Genomic DNA, 19,466 nt, shown 5'->3' on the forward strand with positions numbered 1-19,466 from the left:
AGGTCTGCGGAGCCAGCTTCTCTAGGCAGTCACAACAGAGCTGACTCCAAACTAGAGAGAGAATTAAAACAGCTTCTTCAAAAGACATACCATGTCTGCCTCATGGGATATTGAGGGGTGGCTTATTCTCAGTGTCTTTTCCCCAGGTTTGTTCTTACACTGGCAGTGGGTTTTCACTTTGAGGAGATAGATATTGTATAGAGCCTGTTTGAGAACTGCTTTCTGCAGGATGTAAAGGGGGAAGACATGCTTGTGTCTCTGGTTAGATATTAACACTGTGGAAATGGCAATGCTGAAGTGTTTGGTTTTTTTCCCCCTAGCCTTTTGGCCGTGGAGCAATGCGAGAGTGTTTCAGAACGTAAGTATCTGCTGCCTTTATCTTTGTTGGCCTCCATGCAGTATTTTCTTCTGTGGTGACTGGAATTTCACTTGGGTGTGGTGGAAATTGTGTAAAGTGTGGCTCCCCTTTGGCTCCCCATTAGCTCCCTGTGGTGCCTTTCTGAAAGGCATAGCTGAGGGTTTTATTCCTGTTTGTGTGACTCTGGCCTCAGCGCAGCGAATGGGGTTCAGAAAGCAGAACATTCTTGTAAAGGAAGTACAAGCAAGCGTCATGCAGGTATCCAGTGAGCTTGCTTTGGAAAGTCAAGCCTTTGCCTGTACTGGAACTGCAGTGGGATGGATAATGTGCAATCATGTCTAGTTCCAGCAAGTATAAGACTACTCAATTAGCACTTTATAAATTTACGCTATTTTCACCATCTCTTGGAAGCAAAATACTGATAAAAGTACAGAGCTACTTGAAAAAAAGTACAGAACTACTACAAAAGCCAGTTCATTTCTGTGTTCCTGGTGTGCTAAAATATCTTTGATTTTGATATGGGGCCATAGGCGTGTACAGCCTGAGGGCAAACTCGAGGCTTAGTTAGGCAGAGAAAAGGGGAAGGAGTAGCTGGATGGTGCGGTTTCAACTTGGAAAGCCTCCCTCAGGTTATCCTTCCAGGGTTTACTTTGGGTCATGTATACCAGAGTAATCCTGACTACGGCAGAGCTTGAGCACTAACAGTTACTCTTTCCAGAACGGTAAAGCGTGGAGGAGGAACTTTGATTTCCTCACAGAGTGTTAGCAAATATGGTTGCGGGCATCAGCATCTAGCTATAAATCAGTTTGTGCTAGAAAAGTACCCCACCCTTTCCAGTCTCTGGAAATGAGTGTTTCCTGGAAAATATGCAAGTGTGTGTTTAAGGTCCTTCCCCCTTCTTTCCAGCTGTGGAATCCAGAGAAACTGGATTTCGTGTCTGGTTTCACTTCCGGAAAGAGAGAAACTCCTGAATAGTAGAAACATGATGTTTTGAACCTGAGCAAAAAGGAGGAAAAGTAACCAACTCTGTCCTCCAGTTTGGCAGTTTCAGTATCAGTTCGTGCTAGTGGTTGTGTTCTTGCAAAGCCAGATAGACACAGCAGTGAGTGAAGCCTAGGAAGTAACAAATCTTAGCCTGCTGACATTGCTGCTGACGTTGCTTTTAGCTCTTGTTATTTACCAAATTCCCCTTTACACAGTATCTTGAGTAGTGCCATAAACACAAATTTGTCTTTGCAGCTTTGCTTTAACCTCTTGTATAAAGAACGTGTAACTCATATGTCTGCTTCCTACTGCTGGATTTTCCGTAACTCTCAGCGGTGTACTGGTATTTCCCATCAGGAGTGCTCTCTTCTAGATTTTTTGCAACTCTGCAAGTTATTAGTCATGACAGTGACAGTGTTACCTGCACTTTGCTCAACGAACTTCAGAGAGTATTGGCTTTAGAAGAGCACATGAACTGGCTTGTTTTATGTGGAGAAATGTGTTTCTTCAGAGAACTGGAAAGGTTTCCAATCCTGGCTGAAATTCTTACCTCACTTGCTTGTTCCTTCTTTCCAAAGCCTCTCTTACAGCGACTGCCTGTCCATTTCTGCAGGAGGACAGATAATCTGAAGTTGCTTTGCCTTTAGGGTGTCCCCTGTACCAAGACCTCTGCACTGAGGTCTTGGAGAGGAAAGGAAGGAGGGGGGAGGGTTGAGAGTTTGAGTGCTGCTAGTAGTTCCTCAAAATCTACAGTTTGCCGTGGCACCGAGAAATGCTCGCAGAACCATTGTTACTGAGCAGAGTATGAGAACTACTCAGTAGCCATCTGTGCCTTATGCTAGATACTCTTCTTCATACTTCTCCTCCTTCAGACTGGCTTGGCATTGCTTTGGTCTCCAGCAATACCACTGCAGCCACAGTGGAGGAGCTTTATACCTTTTTGCTATCTTCTCTGGTGAATTAAGTTCTTGGGAGAGGGGGGCATGCGTGGGGGAAGTGCTTTCCCCCTTGTGTTCCATATAAATGGGTGAGGCTGCTCTAGGAAAGAAGACCATGTCTGCTTTGGAATTCTTGATAACTTGTGGGCTTTTTTTCCCATTTGACTTGAATGCTGGCATCTTCTGTAAACAGTGAGTACCTGCTTAATCCATTTGTTGGCAGCCAGCAGATCCTCTGTTGTCAAAGTTTTCCCTCCCCTGCCCCCCGCACTTTTGAGGGATCTATGGATTAAAGATTTGCACATCAACAAAAGTTAAAGGCTACATCATAAGAATTATCAGGTGCAGTTTTCCTTCTGGGAGCACAGAGGATACTTAGTCACCCCTGTGTGTTGAGAAGGCAGCAGTTTGCTGTTATCATAGGAGAGGCTTTTCTCCTCAGTTCACGTTGGAAAGGCACTCCCTGTTAATTTATGCAGGAAATAATTGTTGACATTAGAACAGGGTGTTGAGGTGGCACCAACCCCTCATGCTCTGGGGTTGAGGGGAGTGGAGAGGGAAAGGCAATGAGAAAAGGAGGAAGTTCAGAGCAGTAGCTGCAGTGCAACCAGATACTTTGGCATGTCCCAGTCACTCTTAGGGCATGTTGCTTTTTCCCTTGCCCCCTACCTGTGCTTTGCTTTTCACCTAGAATATCTGGTAAATGACTGAAGAATGCTTATCGCAGGGCCTGGCTCTGTCCACATGGGCAAAGGAATAGGAAAGATTGAATTAAAATTCATAGTTTTCTTTTCATCAGCAATTGATTTGTCTTTCAGGAAAAAGCTGTCCAACTTCTTACACACACAGAACTGGAAAGGTGCTTATAACTATGTTGCCAAGCAATACATAGAGAGCGTGGGTAGGGATGTGTATTTTGAGGATGTCCGACTTCAGATGGAAGCAAAACTCTGGGGAGAAGAGTACAACCGGCACAAGCCACCAAAACAGGTACATTCAAATATCTTGCTAAGCAAAAATGCAGTCTTGCTTTCCTATTAGATTAGTTTTCAGATTAGAGGGAATTACTTGTCTCACATTCCATTAAATTTAATTGTTTAGATAGATTCTTCTGCCCTACTGTGTTTTCCCTTTAAATGATAACTGATTTTTAATGAAGTAAATGCAGAAATTGCTTTATATTTCCAGCATTAGGAGCTATGTGTTTGTGAATGTCTGACTGTTCTCAGCTGTTGACCAAAGACCAAAATAAAATGGTGTTTGTATTGCTCCTTTTGATATTTACGCAGCTGCTTTTGAGATAACCAGAGATGTGACAGAATTTATTGCCAGCAGCAGTCTTAGTAAGCACTTAACTGTTAGTGCTCCAGGAAGGTAGAGGCTTAAATCTTGTAAACCTATCTAAACACCTAACTAGTGTTGATTTTTAAGAGCAGCTGCAAACATGAATAAATTTATGAAGCTATTCAAATACAGATTTCTGAGGGGTGGTCAAGAATTTTTCCAGAAAATGAAGATACTGTGGATTTCTTTCCTTCAGGTGTCTCGGTGACAATACTAGCACATTGTGTTAAGTGCAAAGCATTAAGATGTATGAAAGTCCTGGATGGATCAAATACCACACTAGGCTCAGGGTATCAAGAGAAGTCCCATCCTCTGTGCTAGGGATGTCCATAAACACATCAGATTGAGGAAGAAGTGGTTTTACTGCTTTGCTGGCTGTATTTCTGGTTTTTTGCAGTCCATGCTAAATGTTTTGTACAGCCAGCACAGCTTCGCGCTTTTCCATGCTAGTAAATTGGATAGCTGCTGATAAAAGCTGGCCATTGCATCCTGGGGAAAAACACCTCAAGCAGCAACAATCAGCTTCTTAAAAGACAAGAAACTAAAGTGCAGGGATGAAGGACTGCAGCTGTCTTTCACTCCCAGCCAGTAGAGCCTTTTTGTTGAGTACATGCACTGTATGTACCAACAAAGCATCCAAGCCCCTTTAATCCATGGCTAGTACTGGATGCCTGAGTGTAACTGGCTTCAAATGAGTGCAAGAGGCAGCTTGTAGGAAGGGTGCTGTACATGCACTGTGGTATCTTGGTTCCTGCTCTTGGCTCTACCACAGACTGTGTGTGATGTGACAAGATGCTTGGGTCAAGAAGTATACCTCAGTGTGGGGGCCTTAACAATGTAATAGCCAAAATGAGCGCTTCTGGGTATGCGGACTGTGTGCGTTGCCTCCCAAATGAGCGTTAGTTAAGAACTACCTGTCTCACAACAGCAAGGTGAGGTTATAGAGTGAAGTGCACAGAGAGGAATCTAGAAATCTGGAAGTTTAAAACGGCACGTGGGGGAAAAGATGTAAACAAAGCGAGAGTTGTGATGGTTTCTCCTTTAGGAATGTGTCTGGGTCAGAGGAAGGAGATGAGGCAGGGTACAGAAATACCTGAATGGTAGATGTCTTCAGTCCTCTGAAAAGGCATTTCTTCAAGTTGTGCAGTAGTTACTGTATGTTTTGCTCTCTGGGTATAGACTATTTGCAGTGTACTCTTAAGGTGCCCAGAAAAATAAAATAGAAAAGCAACACTTACTAAGAATTTTCAGAAGGATTTGTTGCAGAAGTGAGCTGTTTTGAAGTGACTGCTTTTAATTTATGGAATTCCTCCAATAGCCTAATGAGCATGTGACTCTTCCACCACCCCCTTGTCAACAGACAGATCTTTGCAATTGTTCAGCATTTTTCATTGGGAAAGTTTTCACAGCTGGGGGATTCACAGACACTTTGATCTGAAGACAGTATTCTGTTAGTCATTGTTTATCTTCTTTCCCTCCCCAGGTGGATATAGTACAGACCTGTATTATTGAAATGAAGAACAGACCTGGAAAGCCTCTCTTTCATTTGGAACACTACATTGAGGGCAAATACATCAAATATAACTCAAATTCTGGTTTTGTGCGAGACGACAACATTCGTCTTACTCCGCAAGTGAGTCTTTGTTCAGTGCTTTCCATAAAGTCTGCTGAAGGGAATTTCTTGGCTCTATTTAGAGGTCTTGCATTACTGCCAAGAAAGGAAACTGCAGGCTTTCCAGTACAATGCCAAATTAATTTCTCTTTTTGCAGTACATCTGCCCCTAATTTGGGGCCTGCTTTTTCAAGTGCTGAGTGCTTTCTTATTGCATTTCACTGTCTTGATTTTAGTTGAGACAAACATGGTTAATACTCTTTGGAAACCTTAAGCTCTTTGACTCTAATCATAATTGCAGACATCGACATATTTCAAACTCTCAGATTAAGGGGGGAAAGAGACTTCTCATGTAATATGTACTAAGTAGTCTTCTGGTGCCTCATGTAATATGCAAAAGGAGGTGGCAGATATCCAAGTCATGTAAATAAGAAATCTAGTCCATTTGCATGTAAAAATCTGGTTTTTTTCACTTATAACCTCTGAAAAGATCATACTGAGATTGCATGTAGAAATACAAGTACATATTTCATGTGATTCTTGGATTTTGTGCGAGAACTTTAAAATACTGGTGAAAAAATGCAGTGGTAAGCATAGCAACGGAGTGTTTTTACTGGGGTTTGAAGGTTTTGTTCTTTTCCTTTTTTTTCATGTATTTTTAAGGTATTCATCATGATGCTTAATGTAAGCAGAGGGTTTATGTTCTGGGCTGTCTTTTGTACACTGAATCAGTGCTATGCTTTCACAGGTTGGGAACAAAATGTTCCATGAGATTTGCTGCAGTTAAAAATGTTTGTATATCACCACCAGTCACCTCCCCCAGGCCTGGCAGTACTTTTTTGGAGGGCTTCCCAGAAGATTCCTAATGTCTCAGCTTCATGCCAAAGAGAAGGGTGCTTTATACCTGATTCTTGAAACACTGCTTTTAACAGTACAAATGTACATTTCGTTATCTGATACATGGATGTAGAGCCAGATCAGCCATTCAGGGGACCTCCCAGAGGGCATAATAGGGGAAAGAATTTGTGGGGATGCTCATGTTTACTTTTCTTTAAAAAATGTGGCAGAGCTTTGCCTGTTGCCAGAAGGAACCAGTGTCCCAGGACTGCAGAGCTTGGAGATCCACAGGCATGGCCAGGATGTTTATGCAGAAGTTACTCTGCAATGGCTTCAGAGCGCATTGTTGTTTCTTCTGCCAGGCAGCTCCCCACTTAAGCTGAAGACTATAGTGGAAAACAGAATCCCCAGTACAGGAAGGAGAAATAGAGCAATCTCCTCTCCCCTGCATGTTCCCACTGCTGCTTTTCACCTTACCACTTTTAGCCCATCTCTGAAGTGGTGGCAGATTAGAGAAGGTCTTAGTCTTTCGTTGCTTCCATCATGATGTTTATACCAGTTATATTTCACCAATAGGGTTATCAGACTTCTTTCTCCATTTATAAAAGGTGAATATCTGTTGCTGTTTTCAGTAGATCTCAGACATCTTCTGTGTTCTTCCAGGCCTTTAGTCACTTCACCTTTGAACGCTCAGGACACCAACTCATTATTGTTGATATCCAGGGAGTTGGAGATCTTTACACAGACCCTCAGATCCATACAGAGAACGGTACAGATTTTGGAGATGGCAACCTAGGTAAAATCCGTGATCCTGTTTCACATGCTAATGGATGCTTATTTTCTGTTCCTAGCTGTCTGCTGAGTAGCCATTACATGACTGGGTGAGCAGGCACATTTCTGAGGGCCTTGAAAACAGCTGGGGAAAGTTTATTGGAAGGGGTCCCTGAGCAGGGCCATTGTCATGCAAGGGCACATCTAAAATGAGAGCTAATCCTGGCTCATGTCTCCTGGTCTACTCTTAAACAAGTAATGAAATGAATGAAATTTCTTACAATGTAAGAGCAATAATTATGGCCTTTAATTTCCTTGCCACATTGCAGGAATGGATACAGCTGAATGTGGAGAGAGAAGCCTTGCAAATTTTTAAAGCTCCAAGTGTCCATGCATGTAGTTGTTCATAGGACACAGCAAGTTTTGTAAGCAGGATCAAATTTAGGCATGTCTCTCATGATGCAGCCAAATTAATTTTTTATTATATCCTGTGCGTCTCTTGCAGAGAGTAAAAAGCCCTTACAGGTGTTAAAATAAAAGGGAAATGGGTTGAGCTGTGTCTGTTATAAAGGACTTTTTCTTTCTCTTTTGATTTTTTAGGAAATGCTTTGGGACTTCTAGCTTTTGATAAGTAAACCATCATATAAACTTCAAGTAAACCCTTTATTCCCCTTTTTTTTTTTTTTTACGCTGTAGGTGTTCGAGGTATGGCCTTGTTCTTTCATTCTCATTTCTGCAACAAGATTTGCAAAAGCATGGGTCTTGCACAATTTGATCTTTCATCCAAAGAGAAAGATGCCTTGGATTGTAATAAAAAATTGATTGTAAGTGCTTGATCAAGAAAGTATAACTAAGCAGTATAGCTGGTTTATTCTAACTTTAAAAGTCCTGTAAATAAAAATAAAATATGCTATTTACATGGCAAATAAAGCCACCTTAGTCACTAATATTGCAGTTTAAAATACAGCAGTTTAAAGCTGACTTATCCATACTTCTCTCTGAGTTAATACTGTAGCTTTAATTAATAGAAAACCACGTAACATGTATATTTAGGACGAAGTATATCTTTGAATGCTGAAATCATTAGTAAGTTTAGTATCTCAAACTTAATTTGGGGAGAAAAAAGAATAGAAATGCTCGTCTTTAACTGATTTCAGTTTCAACTGATATTAGTGGGAATGGGATTTGATGAAATGTTTTGAATGAAATTCAGTTGTAAACAGAACTCTCTCTGACTGGAACAATGCCAGGACTTGATATTTTGTGGGAGTAGAACTTTTCAAAGCAATAGTTACATATAGATGTGTGTATTTATACCCACTCTTTTGTAGAGAACTCCTAATAAACATTCATGTTGGTTTATGTGGCATGCTTAGAATACAGAGAAGCATTATTCATGGGACTTCCTTGTTATTTTGCCAAGGAATCCGCTCAAACGATTCTCCGTGGCACAGAGGAAAAATGTGGCAGCAGCCGGGTGAGAACTGTCTCTGGTAGTCGGCCTCCTCTGCTCTTCCGCCTGTCTGAAAACTCTGGAGATGAAAGCATGAGCGACATAGCATTTGACTCTCTACCCTGCTCTCCTTCCTCAGCAACTCCTCACAGCCAGAAGATGGACATGCTTAGTGAGTGAGCCTCATACGTAACTTACTTGGGGGTTCCTGAATGCTTGACAGTGATTTGTTTTGTTGGTTTTGAATACAACAGTGTGTTGTATTTAGTCCAGAATACTTGTCTGTTGCATTCCTCTTTGAGCAGAAATAAAACTAAAAGAACTATGTAGATAATTTATGCACAGATGCTTCTGTGAAAAAACTGCAGTAAAATGATAGTATCTAGTGCTTTCTCCTCAAGCATGTTATTCTTACAATAAGAAACAAATACTTTTCTTCCTAGATTGGCCTGTGTTCAATGAAGTAGATAACTTGGTTCACAAAGACTATGATCAGCTTGATAACCAAAGGGTGAGTGCCTTTCCAACAGAAAATGACATTGCAGTTCTTTAATGAATGTGTTTTTAAAAGACTGCTTGAAGGCTTTGTTCAGTAAAAGCACATAAAGGTGCTCTGCCTGCTTTCATTGATGCAGGTCATGTTACCTGCATGCATTTGCTGTTTCTAATAAAGGAAGAACATTTAATTTTAAAATAGTATTCATTATTTTTTCTCCTCCAGAAACGTATTTGCATCTGGTGTATTTTAACAGATAATTAAAGTGTGTGTCTGTTACCATGCATGCATGTTGTGACTTTGGCACTTGTGCCAGCTGCTGTGGTATGAAAGCTAAACAGAATCCCCATTGATTGGGTCTCTGCAAATACTGGTACTGTGGGATGTTAGAGCACCTCACCTGAGGAGGCTGCAGTACATTTGCAATGGGCATTTTCCAACACTAGGACCTTAGTACCAGGGGCTGTTGGTTACTGTTTTAACTGGCTACCACTGAAGACTGAGAACTATTCAGTGGACTCTTGGTTTGATAAAGTGAGTCCTTAATGTTTTTTCTTTTTATGTATCTAAGAGAACACAAACTTCAAGAGTACCTTCTGAGTCATTAACTCTTGATCTGTCTGTCAGAGGTACATACCACACAACATACCATCATTTCCATCCAGTGTATCCATCTGACATATCTGATTGAACCAGCAGAAGGTTTAGCAAATGACAAGCTGAAATCCTTACAAAGGGTAGGGCTAATGCTGTGATGTTTTCTTCTTATCTCCTCTAGGATTCTGAAAATGGTGGAGACAGTGGGTATCCCAGTGAAAAAAGAAGTGAACTAGAAGATCTGGATCATAGAGAGAGGGTAAGAACCTGACTGTGGGTTTGGCAGAGTTGGACCTGTTAGTACTTAAACTGTTTCCATAAAAGAATCTTATTTCTTATCCCTCTTGATCTAGACTTTGTAAACAGAGGAAACAGTTGGGAAAATTCCCACATGTTGTAAAATTACTTGTTCATCTTGGGAATGTTAATGATGCTTCTACAGGAAAAAGACAATTTGTAACGAGGAGCTTAATTTCAAACATTACATTTGATTGCTTATTTTTCTGGGGTTTTTTTAAGATTCTGTATTGCATTTGAGAAATGTAGGTAGCTTCTTGTCATATGGAATCCATGAATATGATCTACTTTCGGATTAGTTTACGATTTACTTTCTATGACTCTATATGTCTTGAGATATTATAGAATTTAATGTTGTTGTTAGTTAATATGCAACTTTAAAATTCCTGTACGTTGGTTGGTTACTCCTTTAAAATACAAAATTAAATAAAAACTTTTTGACCTGAAGATCTTAACTAGATATTTCATTAGAAAATGAGAAAGAGAATACTGCTTCCAAAGATACCACTCCTTTTGTCACGTCTGAAGCAGCAAGGTCTTTGTCATGGGATATCCTGTTTACAGGATTAAAGCCTGGGTGTGCCATATTCTTTACCATTTCAGTATGTTTCTTTTTATACTGTGGTATCACTGAGAGGAAAGGATCCAGTGGAAGCTATTTTGGTCATCACTATTAATTTTGATGGATAGGAATAGTTTAGAGGGATAACTGGCACACATCAGTCACTGCAAATTAAATGATGCCAATCTTTACATTAATGTAGGGCCATTCAAACAACAACCGAAGACATGAATCTGATGAAGACAGTTTGGGAAGCTGTGCAAGGGTAAATCAGAAATGTTCATAGATGATGAGTTTGCCACTCTGTTTATCCTTTGTTCCATTCATCTGCCATCTAACTTCACATCACTAAATCAGATGTCAGTTTTCCTTCCTTTCCAGCTAAAGAATGTTTATTATATATTAACTTACCACTCTGTGTTGTTTTCTTTTTTATTTTGTCTTTATTTTCCACTTAAACAAGTACTGTTATAAACAAATTTTCACCTCGGTAACTAATCCCTGACATAAGTCAGTGATTATGCATGGGTTTTTCACTGAAAAAAAATTATATGGATTTTTTTTCTGCCTAACTAAATTATATTTCCTTTCTGCACTCTGTTTTTGGAATTATGTCCCATATGTGGTTGAGCGACTTTGTTTTAAAAACGTGCCATGTTTGAAATAACCTGATGGTAGCTCTCTTCAGTGTGTATCTAACTGAACTAGGGAAGACCAGACCTTCTTTTATGTTTTTACAAAATGTAGCTTCTGTGATACTTAGTTTCTGTGGCTATAAACTTAAACAACTCTATTCTGCAGGGAATTAGTAATTATTCTACAACCATTAGTAATTTAGTTACAGATTTCAGAATTTCCTTGTAGTGATTGTATGTTGCTGTTTCAGGAAATTGAAACAGCTTTAACATATTGAAAGTTAGGTGCCAGCATCCTTCCCTGTTGTGTTTCCTCTGTGTACCTCCAAAGGCTTTCATTTTGATGGGGTTGTTTCTGGCTACTGTTTCCCATTCTCCCATTATGTTGAAGAGTTGTTTGTTCTCAGTTGTGTTGGATGACCTGAGAAACACCAATGCATGTATTGCCTATCATCTTCTGCATTGTTGCTTTTAATTTTTCTAGAGTTGTAGAATGCAAGCAGCATTTAAAATGTTTTGAACTGAAATTCTGACCAGAAAAGTATGGGTTTAATTTTTTTTGTGCATTGATGACTTCAGTGCTTGCAATGTGCCTATTCAGGTGCTTCTTTTTAAAAGTACCTTTTTTGTTGATTCAGAACTTAAAGATAATGTTTTGCTTTGCTGATGTCATTTATGGAAGATATTTAATGTTTGGATTAGAAATAGAGGGCTTTACTCTTGTTTCTTTAGGGAAGAATAATAAACATTTATTCAGCTACTAACATGACTTTTGAAAGCTATGTCTTAAATTACAGTATTTACTAATAAGTAATAATATTAATGGAGGCTTTGATTTCTGGATAGTAATCCATATGAATAGTGTGGAAATTCTAATTTTGGATAGAAATAATAGTATATTCCCTATTTCAGGTCAGTGTGGAGAAATGGAATCTCTACAACTCTTCCAGAGTCCACATCCACAGACCATCCTGTGTTGCCCAAGAAATTCAGAGGCTCAATGCACTAGAACTTGAAAAGAAAATTGGGAGGTCAGTCCTTGGGAAGGTAAGATGGGTCTAGTGGTCCTGTTCTTGCCAGCTGGAAAGAAACGTCTTGTATTTATTACTTACGCAGAGGTGTTGCCCAGCATAAGTTATTTGTGTAAGTGAAAGTAAGTAACATGTCTATAGCTTTCTGTCACCTACTGATACTTTATAAGGGACATCTAAGCTTAGGAACCCATTAATTCCATCTGGTTTTGGACTTGCAACATCTAGACTCTTTTGGGAAGGACCCTGCTGTTGGTTCATCTGCCTTTCCAGAGGCATCACGCAAGATAGTGGGATAGATACGGTGTGCCTGACCCACATACCTTGCAAACAGGCAAGGTTGAGCTCCTGAAAAATGGCAGCACTGACCAACCCCTTTTTCTCCAGACTATCTCAGATGATTCAAATGTGAATGAAGTTTGGGTTCATATATGGGCTTAAGCCCACACTCAAAACGCACGGTGTAGATCTTCCTGAACATCATGAAAGCCTCAGATGCTCAAACCTTTTGGTTTGAGGAGACCTGCCTTTCCCTTGGGCATAGGAGGAAAAAACGCCCTCAAAATCCCATGGAATGTTTGGAATGAAATGCTGCCCCCACTAATGATAAGGATTTCAGCGATATGACGATTTTATCCTGGATAACCACCTTGATTTTCTATGCCTCAGGTTAATTCCTTTTCTGTGAGGGCTCTTGCTGTACATAAGTCTGTGACCCTTAGTCATGCCGTTTACCCTGCTGGCTGGCATGTTAGGCAGTTGTAGGCTGGGTGCTTTTAACTATGACTCCCTCCTAAAGGTCTCCAAGGCTCTAGCAGATATGCTGGGACATGCCCTTAAGACCTGGTGCACTGATGTGGCAACCTACTGGGATACTGCTTGGGGCACACTAATGTGGGAAAATGTTGTGGCAGCTACTGTCTTGCTGAATTAGCTCTTTTATCCCTAGTAGTCAAGTTTGTAAAGCTTGTATCTGAGCTTACAGAACTGGAGAGGGCAGCTACACTGTGTATAATCATCACTTTTTGTCTGTTTAATCTGCTCAGGCACAAGTCAGGCTCCAAGTCTGTGTGTTATCAAACTAGTCCTCTGTTCAGTCACAGAGGCACACAATTAGCTTTAATTAACTAGTCACCTCAGAGAGGTATTTTTGTGCCTTAGTATGGGCACAGGGCTTTTGAAGAATCAGATCTACGTTTAATATTTGTGTCCTTTCCTGTTCAATTGTGTTCTAGGTTCATTTGGCCATGGTTCGCTATCATGAAGCTGGGCGTTTCTGTGAGAAGGACAAGGAATGGGATCAGGAGTCAGCCCTGTTTCACCTCGAGCGTGCTGCAGACTGTGGGGAGCTGGAAGCCATCGTGGGATTAGGACTCATGTGCTCTCAGCTGCCACATCACATTCTTTCTGAGGTCACTCTGGAGGTAAACAGAAAGTTCAAAGAAAATTCCAAAATGCAGAATTGTGGTCCATTGTAAAAATAACATGAGAATAGCAGGAAATGGAGACAAAACAATACCCATAGCCAGGTGTTCTGTAGCCTTTTCAGAGAAAATAGATAACTTTGTAATTAAGCACTTGGACAAAGCAGCAAAAAACTGCTGCCTGTACCTGGTTTTGCCAGCAAATGACTGCATGCTTTTGGAAGTTTTTGAAGTGATCTTCACTGTTCAGCTTCTTCATTTCTTGTGTCTGGGTATGTTTCTCAGATGTACTAAACACTTGCAGCCATTACTAACTTGCAGAAACTGTTTTAAAGTGTGTCAAGTGTTAAAGGAAGGGATATTTTTACTTAGAAACATGCACTTTAAAGGTCTTGTTTGTTTTACTAGGACACGAGGGAGAACAGAAATAAAGGATTTGATTACTTGATGAGAGCAGCAGAAGCTGGAGACCGACCTTCCATGATTCTGGTGGCAAGAGCATACGATACAGGCATAAATCTTGGTTCAGACAGGTACTGTGCATGACTGAGTAACTTCACCAGTGGAGTACCACCAAGTTAGGGGGAGCAGGGGGAGAAGCCCTTGCTGTATGTCTTTCATATAAAAAGCTGTTTTGTCCTAAGTAAAACTATGAAGTAGTGTTTTGGAGTTACTTCAGGCTTGCCCAGGTATGAATAAAAGCAGGGTTTAGGCCATGATATATTACAGACAGAAAGTCAGAGATCATTTCCTCTGTTCGACACCTGCATGTGTGTTGGATCCACCTACGTGTTTGAGTTTAGCCCTTGTACCAAGGTTGCCCCATGATACCCAAGGTTTTTTTGCTCTGAAGTTGGTGGTAAAATTCCCCTTTACTTCACTGGGAGTTGCATACTGGAAGATCCTGGGGAAAAATGAACAGAAGAGTTATTCTAGAGATGTGGTACTCTAAAAATAAGTTAAAAGTATTTACAACTGCCATGTCTCCTCCTTAGTGATTTTTTGAAAGCACAGGGTTTTTTTTTAAATGTGAGGTTGTTTTTCTAATAAACCTTTGAAAGATGCTGTAGAAGAGGAGAAATAGGTGAAGTTGTAAAGTGGCTACAGGTGGGATGCAGTCAGATGAACAAAGTATTTGTCACAGTTGTAGTCTTTCAGTGCTCTTCATAACGAAAGTATGAATGGAAATTTCACAGGAACATTGTCTTAATGCTGAGGGTGTTACTTTTAGTTAAGGATGATTTTAAGCTTTAAAATGTTTAAAAATGCTTTTACCTCAGTAAGTCTTTTTCAATTTGGCCAGCACTGCTATCTTGGTAGGAGGGGTAGGAGCAACATTCTGACGAAGAAATAGATTGTGATTTGCCAAAAGGCCACACAGTGTATTGGTTTGATATTTTTTTTTCTAGCATTTTAGATGAGCTTTTAGAAGTGGCCAAATATTAATTTCCTTAGGTACCAAATATAATAGGTGGTGATAGTGGTTTTTCTGCTTTTGTATTGTAGCATGTCTTTGTTATTTGAGTTTTCTGTTTTACACAACAGTGAAACTCTCGGCAATTATGAAATTTAAAATAAAATTAATCTTCTCATTGAAGTGCACTGAGTGTTCTCAATATGAAAATCGTTGGGTTTAAGGTTATTAAACAAGACTCTCTGCAACTTCAGATTGTTTCCAAATAAGTTATCTTCACAAATATAAATGCCAGATGGAAACCATACAGCTAGTAATGAAGCTCAGACTCTGGAGTTGAGCAAGACACTTTAGTCTGATTCTTTCTCCTCTGTAATTACTGCATAAAGTGACCCCAGCCTAATTTTGATATAGTCATCTGATGCTGCAGTGTGGAGTTAGTGAGCCTCCATAAGAACATTTGCTTTCTTGGAGAACATCAAGGCTCTGAGAAGGTAGTGCAAAATTGAATTCTGAATCTCCAATGCAAAGTACATACGTTTTGTAATGCAACCATCTTCAAAAATTATTTTTAACTTCAGAGTACAGGATTGGAAGGAGGCGCTGTACTGGTACAACGCTGCACTGAACATGACCGACTACGATGAGGGAGGTGAATATGATGGCACTCAGGACGAGCCCCGGTATCTGCTCCTGGCCAGGGAAGCAGAGATGTTAATGACGGGAGGGTTCCAATTGAATAAGGATCCACAGAGATCAGGTGAGGCCTCATTCTGTTTCTATAACCAGTACTCCTGTTTTTTCCTTCCCTTTTCACCCAGCATGTACCCCCAAAATACATTTCCTACTTTCAGCTGTTATACAGAGGGTCAGTACCCTCAGATTTGTGGATGAAGCTGTAATGATGCTGGGTGATACAAGGCTGGAAGCAGTGAAAACAAGATCTTGCCAATGACTGGGGTGGTGGGTGGTGCCAGGTCCAATCCTGTGACACAATGAGTCACTAGGAAGCAACCTTCACTCCCTGTGAGGCCACTGAACTGCAGTTTGCTGCTTGTATTTTCAGTTACACCCATGACTCCCAGGCCCTATGTGACATTGTCTTAGTTGTTTGTGTAATCTGTGTGTCAGGCATCTAAGTCTTAGAATCGTCTTGGGGGATCCTACAGGCCAGTCCTTCCAAATAGAAGAGCCATCAGCAGCCAGTCATACAACTTTCAATTTGAAGAGCAAAAGCCAGATTCCCAGCTGATGTAACTCTGCTGATGGCTATTAAAATACACCCAAACATCCGGCCCTCTAGTTTGACCTCAGTTTCTCTTTTTGTCCTTTAAATGCTTCAGAATAAAGAGATGGTTTTTGTTTAACCACGATACTATTTCCTCCTCTAGGTGAGCTGTACACAGAGGCAGCAGAAGCAGCGATGGAAGCCATGAAAGGCAGACTGGCAAATCAGTACTACCAAAAAGCAGAAGAGGCTTGGGCGATGATGGAAGAATAACACTGCAATTAAGCAGTTCTTGTATATAATTTTTTTTATAGACTTGCTGCATTTGCAGCTAAAAAGATCTATTTTTATGTCACGTTACCAGGTTCTTTTTTCATATTTTAGTTTTCTAATTTTTCTTTAATGGGAGAAATCCAAATGTAAGTGGTATGTAGGGTGCCATAGCATACTTCTGCTAGTGTTTTAAAGCTGTAATACAGACACTTGTGCTTTTGTGCTTTTTTAGCTGTTTAGAACTGAGGGGCCTAGTTTTCCTGAAAAAAAAAAAAAAAATATTTGAAGCTGATGTTTAGGTTTCACATGTTCTGTTTTTTACAGAGCAAATGATTGGTGTGTTTACATTTTTCTTCTCCTCCTTGCATACAGAAAAACACCTTCCTAAATTTTCACTGTTTCTTCATCGGTTTTGGTGTATCTCACCAAGTTTGCATGTGAATGTACATTTTAAATTTAAGCATGCAGCTACTAATTTTAATAAGTAGTCCCAGTCTAGGGACATTTCTGTTACTCTTCTCAAACAAATTCCAGATAGAATCCTTACAGTTTGGGGAGGGCCTGGATGATGCTTCAGATTGCAGTGAGGATAATCAGGGTGGAATATGTTTTATCCATTACCAAGATGGCACATTTTTCCATCAGAAAATTGCTGATGTTCCTGGTGAGGCATCCAGCTACCTCTCATTTTCACATTTTGCACCATATAAGCAGCTAGTTGTATAAAATTCTACTGATCTTATGTGATATTTGTTCAATGATGTACAGTACCAAGATCTGTAATATGTGGGTAATTTGAAGTTACTTTTACAGTGACATCTCAATTCTCACTGAAGCTAGATAATCTCACTTAAAATGAAAATATACTTTCTACTTTCTACCATTTCCAGAGGGATGTTTGAAAAGCTTAGAGGATGTTGATTCAGCAATTTCTATGTATAGAAAATAATTTATCTGGTTTAAATAGCTTTTAAAATAGTGTTTTATCTGCAAATGGTATCAAACACTAGTTAGAAAAAATCGCTGTTTAAAAAATGCAGTATTATCCCCAAACACTTGAATTTCTGTGTCCTGTTTGCATAATCCTAACCAGTAACGGGAGGACAAATACATGGTGATGGTTGAATTATCATTGCATAGAGGTAAGTTTCTTCCAAATCCAGTGTTTTATTCCAAAGCGGCTGTGCCATCTGTATGGATAGTACAGAAGCTATTCCTATTTCTTGGTCATGGTTAACAGTCATGTTTTGCAGGAGATTAAGATGGAAGCTTTTGCCCTCTTGGCCTTACAGTCTCCTGGGGGTGTAAATTGATCTGAATAAGGGGCAGCCCCTGTGAATTGCTGAATGACCTGTAATGCTCACCAGCCTCACTTTAGCTGAGCTTTTAAAAGCATGCTTAAAACAATGCAGCCTGCTAGATGATGCAGTTGATTTCATTGGGACTTCTTGGATGCATAGCCCAGTAATACTAAGTTCTTGTAAAATCTAGAAACGGTTCAAGGAACAGAAATCAGTTCTTTCTTACCTGGATGAGTACCCACCACTGGGCTCCAAACTCGTGCTCCCCATTTACTCTTTCTGACAAGTGGATCTTGAATTAATTGTTTAAACAGCATGATGTTAGTAACAACTGCCACCATCTCCAAGGGGTGATATCCTGGTGGTTAAGGACATGAGGTGGGAAGATTTGAATCCTTTCTAGGAGAGAAGGAAAAGTTATCCTTGGGTGTTGTACTTCTAGGTGGGTGCTATAACCACCAGGTAGTTGTAGCCATGAGTAGCTTTGCAACACATGGCCGCATCTTCTTGTGGTATGATGTAGGGTGTGTGGGAAAGTAGTGCTCATGACCTTTTTATTTTGTTTTTTGTTTTGAGAGTGAAGGTGAAGGTCTTCACCTGTTAATGGAGGAATGCCTGATTTCTAGATCTTAGTTGGGCTTAGGTAGGTATTAAGCTAGGTACTGAAAGAACCAAATCCCTGCACCTAATATGCTAAAACAGAACTAGAGTTTGTAAGACAGCAAGTGAGGTGGATGTTTTAAGTGCCTAGCCAAAGTTCTGGTTTAGGTGCCTAAGGCCTCTTTTGGATGTGGCCTTTTTGCTTTTTCAGTTCATAGCATTAAAATATCAGCTCTTAATGAAAGGTGAATGTGCCATTCGCCTCTGAAGACAGCTGAATAGTCAGTGTTTTGTGCAGAACCAATACAGTGTAGGCCCTACAAAAAATTCAGACACAAGGATCTGTTTTCCTCATAATGTATCGATGCCAACTCTTTTGAGATCTTCTTTGATGAGAAAACATGTTTAACACTACCACCAACCATGTAAGGAGGAGAGGAGTGTGCCCATCCAAAATGTACACGTAAAGGATGTAGAGTGTAATTATTGATACTTTTTGTTGTAGGTTAATTTGCTAAATTCAGTAGTTGCTAAAGCTGCTGACAGTTCGCTGTAGATCTGATATGTAAATATGCATGCAGCCCAGTGAAAAAATTATGATTAATTCTTTGTTTGCAAATACTACTTTTTTAGTGATGAAGACTACCTTCTGTCCTAAGGTGGTATCGTTAGTTAGCTATACAACAGAAATGTCAATAATTTGAAAATGTAAATTGTTTACAGAAATATGCACAACTTATTCTATTACATTTTTTTGAAGAGGAAAAAGTAAATATTTGACATACGTTTGGAATTATATTGCTATATGCTATTGCTGTATTTTTAACCTATTCACAATGAATAAATAAAAATCTGTATTTTTAAAAAATGTTAAAATAAATCTGAGACTTGGCCTGCCAGAATTTACCCAGTTTCAGAGTTTCAGGATGTCAGTGGGAATATCGCTTGGGTAAGGACAGTGAGATAGAAGCCTTTGTTTGTATGTCAGACATGCAAATACTGATTGCCTGCATCACTCGGTTATCTCATTCACTTTGTCTGGTTTCATTATGGCTAGTCAATAAAGTTACTCTTTTTGCCACTTTTCTCAGTTGGAATTTTAGTTATTGGATATGGGGAGTTGTGGGTTTTTTTCTTTATCATTTTCCAAAATTCAATCCTACTATTACAAGCTTCCAGAAATCCTCTGTGTTGTTTTTGTTATTCTGTCCCTGATTTTATTTGCTTTCAACAGTCAGAAGTAACGAACTGGAAGGGAAAAACTAGATGTGTACCAACATAATCTGCTTTCCTCAAGAAAATGAAATGGT

General features: G+C 39.8%; 1 protein-coding gene across 7 annotated transcripts in view; it reads left to right on the forward strand.

Annotated features, from left to right (window-relative positions):
• Positions 1-19,237, forward strand: part of EEF2K (eukaryotic elongation factor 2 kinase) — a 33,761-nt gene extending 14,524 nt beyond the window's left edge. For 4 of the 7 annotated variants that reach the window (XM_055805053.1, XM_055805055.1, XM_055805054.1 and 1 more), the window contains 14 exons: positions 321-358; positions 3,100-3,271; positions 5,109-5,258; positions 6,738-6,870; positions 7,542-7,669; positions 8,269-8,470; positions 8,742-8,809; positions 9,573-9,650; positions 10,453-10,515; positions 11,798-11,932; positions 13,152-13,340; positions 13,749-13,873; positions 15,336-15,514; positions 16,146-19,237. In XM_055805053.1, coding sequence (XP_055661028.1) covers positions 321-358; positions 3,100-3,271; positions 5,109-5,258; positions 6,738-6,870; positions 7,542-7,669; positions 8,269-8,470; positions 8,742-8,809; positions 9,573-9,650; positions 10,453-10,515; positions 11,798-11,932; positions 13,152-13,340; positions 13,749-13,873; positions 15,336-15,514; positions 16,146-16,255 — 1,770 coding nt within the window. In that variant the 3' untranslated portion in view covers positions 16,256-19,237. Of the gene's footprint in view, positions 1-320; positions 359-380; positions 2,474-3,099; positions 3,272-5,108; positions 5,259-6,737; positions 6,871-7,541; positions 7,670-8,268; positions 8,471-8,741; positions 8,810-9,572; positions 9,651-10,452; positions 10,516-11,797; positions 11,933-13,151; positions 13,341-13,748; positions 13,874-15,335; positions 15,515-16,145 lie in introns of those variants that run through there. The other 3 variants (XM_027778873.2, XM_055805056.1, XR_008747370.1) reach the window with 3 other exon arrangements.
• The last annotated feature ends 229 nt before the right edge of the window (positions 19,238-19,466 follow it).

The sequence above is a fragment of the Falco peregrinus genome, chromosome 5 (assembly GCF_023634155.1).
Source record: "Falco peregrinus isolate bFalPer1 chromosome 5, bFalPer1.pri, whole genome shotgun sequence".
NCBI lineage: Eukaryota > Metazoa > Chordata > Aves > Falconiformes > Falconidae > Falco > Falco peregrinus.